The sequence below is a fragment of the Prionailurus bengalensis genome, chromosome C2, assembly GCF_016509475.1.
Source record: "Prionailurus bengalensis isolate Pbe53 chromosome C2, Fcat_Pben_1.1_paternal_pri, whole genome shotgun sequence".
Classification (NCBI taxonomy): domain Eukaryota; kingdom Metazoa; phylum Chordata; class Mammalia; order Carnivora; family Felidae; genus Prionailurus; species Prionailurus bengalensis.
In genome coordinates, this window is record NC_057350.1 from 3819933 (window position 1) to 3826788 (window position 6856).

Here is a 6856-nt window from a genome sequence, read left to right on the forward strand (position 1 = left end):
CTGAGCCCTAGGATCAGGGCAGGGGAACGATGGCTCCTAGGGTCGAATCACCAAAACAACAGGGGTTCCTTGCACTGCAACGCCAGGGGACCCGATCTTTTGTTAGCTACCTTGGCTTTTAAAGCTTCCACGGGGAGCCAATTGCACCGGTACAGATGTGCCAAGATTCAAAAGTGTTTGTGTGAAGGAAGGAATATCCTCATCTAATGGCTTGGCAACCCCGAACAGATAAATGTGCTGCAGCCACCCCCCAAAACGCAGAAGAACCCTGGGGTGGACAGATATTATGCTCTGCCTTTCCTGGCCGTCTCTCGACCCCAAGGAGAACGTTCCACAGCGCCAAAAGCGTGGGCCTTTGGCAACTCTCCTCCATACCGTTGAAGACAGTCGGCCTGATTGGGAGAGCCCATAGAGAACCATCCTTGATAATTCAGGCCACAGGACTGTGGACACACTGCCACGTTGTCATTTGTTCTAAAGCAGAACAGCACCACACTGTTCTGTTTCCATTAGGTTTGCTAGGTGTTCCTCTAGAGGTGATAGCTTCTTGATCATTATTGTTTCCAATCAAAACCCCAAAACAAAACCAGAAAGTGGACCGTCGATAAACATGCCTACAAACCCTAGCAATTCTAGCGGCCAGACCAGCTCTCCCCACACCTACAGGGCCCGCTTTAGGGTACGTGACTGCATCATTGAAGAGCTGGCATAATTTCCATCATGGGATTTAAAGGCTCAGAAGTCCTGGAAGGCTTGAAGGTTTTGAATATCTGAAGCACACGTGGGGCGAGGGGAGAGGTGCGCACGAGATTTCTGGTTCCTGTGACGTTTGCAAGTGTTGTTTTGCCATTTGAGTGAAAGACACACACGCACACCCCCCTCCCAGGCATCTCCTACCTCTGAAGAGCTTAACTCACTGAGATCAAAACTTAGCTCACTGACTATAACATTCCGTGGATAAAAATTAAAGTGCAAAGTAAAACTGAGAAAATTAAGCTTGGTTGGCTGCTGGCACCCAGCATGTGAAATGCTTCAAATGCAAACATAAGCCGGTTCATACGTTCCCGACGCAGAGTCCGGGAAGGCTTGACAACGGACTCCTGAGAGCCTTGGCGTGGGGATGTGGCCGTCCCGCTCCCAAGAGGAAGCTGCCGGACCACCTGCGGGCCTGGGTTTGCCCAGTGCCTTCTATGCCGGGGCCTCTTGAAGGAATAACGGGAGCCCACCCTTGCTCAGCTCGCTCTTGGCTTTGGCCCCTGGGAAAGCATGTGCGAGGCCACTCTGGCACCTACCGCGGGCACCACATGCTATCCCCTTGCCCATCCATCCTGCCCTTTGGGGCGCACATGCTCCAGCTTGACGGCCGGCTTTGACTCTGCAAATTCTGGCTTTGGAGGATAGAGGAGAGAGCCGTGGGGATGGCCGTGAGCTCCAGGGCCGGTCCCCAAAGCCCATTCTCCACCCCCCACCTGCCGCCTCAGTGGAAAGGCTAAATGTCTGCTACCAAACCCACACCCTGGGGGGTCCCCTCTCACTGGGTTCAGCTGGCAGCAGGGGGCATCCAGCAGCCCCTCTCCAGCGGTGGCCCCCAGGACCAGCACCCCGGCATTCCAGCTGTCACGGCCCATCCATACCGCCCTCCTCTCCCCGGCACCCACCACAGGCGTCACCCTCGAGGAGGTTCCAGGGATGGGTGGTGTCTTTCGTTTTTTGATAAAACCCACGGGAACGCAGGGGTGACGGCCATCACTCCCCTCACCCGCCGGCTGCCGCGGACACCGAACCCATGTTATGATGAGGGTCTGACTTCCCCTCTAGACTCCAAGGCTACCTATTCTCTCACTCACTCTCTCGCTGGCTCCTTCAGGAATGAGAGCACCAAGCAGAGCTGCGGGGGTCAGCAGTCAGCCAGGCAGACAAGGCCTGTGGCCTCAGCACAGGCTCCCTTCAAGGTTGGGCCCCAGGCAAGAATGCGGGCAATCACAATGCCAGGAGGCAAGAGCTATAATGAGCCCTGTGCAGAGACCCAGAGGGACCTCCAAAGCAGCAGCAGACCCCGGGGTGCGGTGGGGGGGCACTCAGCACCAATTTCTTCTGAGGGCATCAAATCTAAACTGAGATCCTCCGGGTAAGGTGGGGGGAGGGTGCTTGATGTTCCCCACAGCAGGTGCAGAGGCTCAGTGGCAGGAGGGAGTGGAACAAGGTGGTGGGGGGAGGATCTGAGAGAAATTCAGAGGCTGGGCCCCCTTCCAGGTGGTGGGGAGGAGGGAGGGAGGGTAAAATGAAACTAGAGACACAGGGTCTGCAAACCCTGTTAAGGGTTTTGTACTTTATCTACAAGTCCTTGGCGGGGGGGGGCACCAAGGGATTTAAAAGGGGGGTAACAGACCAGAACTGTAATTAAAAACCATCTCCTGCCTCAACGTGCAGATGGGAGGGTGACAGTGGCCTTAACCAGCAAGTGGCCGTGGGGATGGAGACAAGGGGACAAGCCCGGTAAGACAAAGCTGGGTAACTAAACTGATCTGGGAGAGAGGAAGAGAGAGAGAGAGAGAGAGCACGTCAAGTACTCATTATTTAAAGTATTAAATAATAATGCCTCCCGCCTACTAGGTAAGTGATTACAAACAATGGTGACTATTGATTCAGCAATTACAAGTGCCTGTAAACTCCAGACTGCCAGGAGTAGGCCTCTTCCTGTCTCCACCCGAAGGGGGTATTACCATCTCCCACTCGCCTGGAGTTGGGATCTAAGGCACAGAGACCGCCTTCTGCCCCCGACACCCCACAGTGCATGAGTGGCCAAGTCAGGGTCCAGCCCCCTGTGTTTCCTCTCTGTGCCGTTCCCCTGGCCAGTGTCCTTAACGGGGCTCGAAGGTTGCTCAGCTGTCTCGAGGCAAGTTGTAGGTGACCCGGGGTCATCCCCGCCCCTGCCCGTTGTAGGAAAATCCACAAGGAACGGAGGAAACCATACCATCCCGCCCCCGCCAAAAACCGACCGTTACCCACCTTTCTTCCGCGGGTGTCCAACGACCTCGCCCAATTACTAAAATCATGGAATCTTGTATGATGAGAGGCAGTGGCTGTCACTCGGAAATAGACCAGCTCTCTGGAAACACATCCTCAGATGAGAGCGGCCGGCAATGTAGGTTACAGCTAACTTGTCCTCAGCCTCCTGAGCTCATTAAAAATGAAACAAATACATCTTCCCTGCACATTTGTTCCCTTTCATTGTATGTTTCCCTGTCTTCTCCACACATTGCCTCTGACCTCCCCATCTACACGCCGTGTGTGCTACGTAATACGTGATAAATAATAACACGTCCATCCGTGGTGTTGAATGCCGAGGAGACCCCGTTTGGATTGTTACTGCCTGCCGTTCATGAGAGTATTTTCTTGGACGCTCATACCAATTGGCAGGCAAGCATACAGAGATGCGTGTTTAGCTGGGGAGGGTCTCTGACAGTCAGCAACCGCCCCCAGTCCACTGTGAGGCTGGTTCACTCTGTTTACCCGGGAACACACAGTGAGAGCTAGAAACTTCTTCCCGCAGCTCACGGGGAAGGGAGGAAAAGGAGAGGAAGGCGCAAGCGCCAGGCATTGGCACGCGCTTCTCTCTCGGTGCTCTCTTCCGCGGGTAGCTGCTGGGCTCGGTCCCCACCTGGAACCGGTGGGCCCTTCACTGGAGGGCAGATCCCTCCCAGGGACGCCGGCCACATCAGAGGACAACGCTGGCCAAGAATCCTCAAGACCATTGCCCTGGGGAGACTGATCCAAATGTCACACCCTTAACCAAGCAAAAGGCAAGTGCCACTCGCGTGGTCACTCAGGCCGCTGACCTCACCATCACCAAAAGCCACTTCATACGGCTCCAAATACCACCATCCCGTTGGGACCTCGTGCCCGCCCCTCCCAGCCCAGCTCAGGGCTGGGTGCTCTGCTCATCCTCTAAACCAGCTTCTCCAGGGTCACAGCCGGCGCACTCAGTCCCAGGTGGGACCCCAGAGCAGGGGGCAATGAAAGAGCTCAGGATCCTGGGGCTCCCTCAAGTGCTCTTTGTTTATGATTTGGGTCGAATTTTTGTAATTATAAAAAAGTACACGATTTTGGGGGGGGGAGGAAATGCTTTTCAAACCAAACAATGTTTCCTGAAAAAATGAGCCCAGCCGCTAGTGTGTCCATCTGAGTTCGGAACACTGTGGAATTCTGGGTCTGCATCAAACTATAACATAACATTAGAAAATCCTGACATAAAAACATCAATACCTTAAAACGTTTGGATTCATGGTTTTTCCACACGTATAAACCACTTTTGCAGCTTTGAAAGGACTTCGGGAGTTACCCGGCATCTCAAAGATCTGAAACATTCTTTACCTACGACTAACAATAAGGATCGCCTTAATTTTCCATTATCCGCATAATCTAGGCAACCCAAAGAGATGGGCAAATGTGAAAGGAAGAATTGCCAAGTGTTCCCCAAACATTCAATCACATGAAAGCAAATGTGAGAGGGGCTGCCTTTTTTGTGGTTGCATATCCCCTTCCGGGTGAGAAGCCAAGTAATGAAGGCAGGGCACGCCCAGAGAGGGGACCTGGTCAGTGCGTCCCCCTCCTGCCAGCCTCTGCTCCACCAACCTCCTAAACATGTCTGCGGCCCCATTCTATCGGTTTACACAAAATCATTATATAATGAGCTGGCGCCGCTCGGTATGTGTTCCACAGTAACCTGTTTGGAGCATAGGATGCGGTTGTGAGAGCAGAGAGCATGCGCAGACCGTCAGCTACGTTTTTTTGTTTTTTTTTTTTCCTCGGGCTCAAGGCAAGAGGTAACTGTCGGTCAGATCCTGCTGAGCCCTGCTGACTTCAAACACAGGATGCTAAAAATGAAATAAGGCGAGGGGTGGGGGTGCGTGCTGTGCACCGTGGGCTTACAGCCTATGGGGAGTAATTAGCAGGATAGTAAATCCACAGACAGAGGATAGAGAGAGGGATGGAGAGGGAGGGCGAGGTGGGCTGGAAAACGGAATACTTTCTATTTGTACTTTAGGTGACCTGAAATCTAGTCTGTAAGTACCTAACTGCAAGGTCGGTGCGCTAGGCATAAAGATGAAAGGCCCTAGGATGGACGGGTCGATGGCTACTTTGTTGTTGTTTTTTTTCCTAATGTGAGTTTCTGGAGCTCGTATAAAGGAGCAAAAGCAGACTTTGGGCCACCAATGGGAACAGCACTTGCTGTCACTGGGTCCAGCGCTGAATCTGCCGGCACCCGGTGGTCCCCCTACGGAGCTGGCACCCTCGGGAACGGGAGATCCGCGTCCCTGTCCCCACCCTGGGCTCTCTCCAGGGTGCAGAGAAGGTGGCCTGAAGGTATCCGGCTCGCCCCAGGGCTGCCTCCCCGGAATCCGCCACCCCCTCCCGACCACGTCCGGGAGAGGCTGTAACTGCGGAGCGCGGGGGGCAGCGCAGGCTTTGGCTCTCAGGGAGCAGCCTCCTCTTTTGTTCCCCCAGACCGTGCCAGGCACTCCGGAGGGTGGCGCGGGAAGTGCGGGCTCCCCGCGTCCGGGCCGCGCGCGCGCCGGCAGGGAGGGAGGGACCCCCCCCCCTTCCCTCGGGCCCAGGCTGCCACCCAGCTCAGTGCGCTCAGGAACCCAGGCCCCACGCCCCTAGCCAGAGGGGACCCAGACGAGGCCATCTGGCACTGGTGGGGCTGCCCGGCCGCCTCCCGCACACTCCTGGCCCCTCCGCCTGCCCCGCGTCCCCTGCCGGTGCGGGGAGCATCCCGAGGCGTCAGGTGGCCGGGGCTGGGGGCAATGGGAACCGGGCTTCTCCCCGGGGACTCAGGGGCGGGTGTCAGGGTGAGGGTGCGGGGCTTTGTGCGTTTCTCGCTCTCCTGGAAAACAGAAGCAAGCCCCGGAGGCGAAGGATGCCCTCACTCACCATGGCGGTGCCGACCGAGAAAGCGGCCATCAGACAGGCCATGCCCCGGGGGCGGCGGGCACGGGCGGCGGCGGCGGCGGCGGCAGCGGCGGCGGGCACGGGCGGCGGGCACGAGGCTGCGCTCGCTCCAGGCTGGGCCGCTGCGCCCCGCGCCGGCTCGGGCTTCTGCTGCCGCTGGGGCTCCGGCCCCGCCCGCCGCGCCGGCCCCGCCCACGCCCCGCCCACGCCCCGCGATTGGCCGGCGCGCGGGGCGGGGCGGGGCCGGCAGGTGCGCGTGCTCTTGTTTTGCTCCTGCGGAGGGCGGCGGGCCCGCCGGCTGAAGTCCCCCGCTCTCCCCGGCGCCCCGCGCCCCCGCCTGGCCGGCATCGCGGTCCCTCCCCAGCCCCGGAGCCCCCGGGGTCCGGAAACTCGCGGGGGCTGGGCCGGCGGCCCCGGGCGTCCAAATGACAGCCGGGGTCTCCCTCCAGGACCGCCGCCTCCGAGCCTGCGCGGCTATGTGGATGGGGCCCGAGGGGGCGTCAGGAAGGGAGGGTAGAGGGACAGGGCGTCTTTTCTTTTCTGTTTTCACTGTTGAGCACCTTTCTGCCAGGTAGGAGCGTGAGGACTGGAGAAGAAGAGATGGCCGGTCCACTGCCCTCCGCACTACAGCTCCGTATCTGGGGTGACACCCCCCTCCTCCTCCACACACTGAGACGATGCAAATTCTCATTCCTGGTGCACTGTTGTGGCCAGATGCAGAACTACTCTTTGGTTAACAAGGGGACGCCGGGTGAAGGTGCCCAGGCCTCTGTCCTCGCCCCCGCCCATCGGCCGCACCCCAATAAAAAAAAGACACGGCTTGTTGCCGGCGCCTGGCTCAGTACGGCCCACAGCTGTGTTCAGGTAACTGCGTACGGAATGGAACTCCAGGCACCCTCTC

General features: G+C 57.7%; 1 protein-coding gene across 4 annotated transcripts in view; it reads right to left on the reverse strand.

The window, feature by feature from the left end:
• The window catches only part of ABCG1 (ATP binding cassette subfamily G member 1), a 67612-nt gene extending 61511 nt beyond the window's left edge, over positions 1 to 6101 (reverse strand). For 3 of the 4 annotated variants that reach the window (XM_043593541.1, XM_043593540.1, XM_043593542.1), the window contains exon 1: positions 5938 to 6047. In XM_043593541.1, coding sequence (XP_043449476.1) covers positions 5938 to 5979 — 42 coding nt within the window. In that variant the 5' untranslated portion in view covers positions 5980 to 6047. Of the gene's footprint in view, positions 1 to 5937 lie in introns of all 4 variants that reach the window. The other variant, XM_043593543.1, reaches the window with a different exon arrangement.
• Between the last annotated feature and the right edge of the window lie 755 nt (positions 6102 to 6856).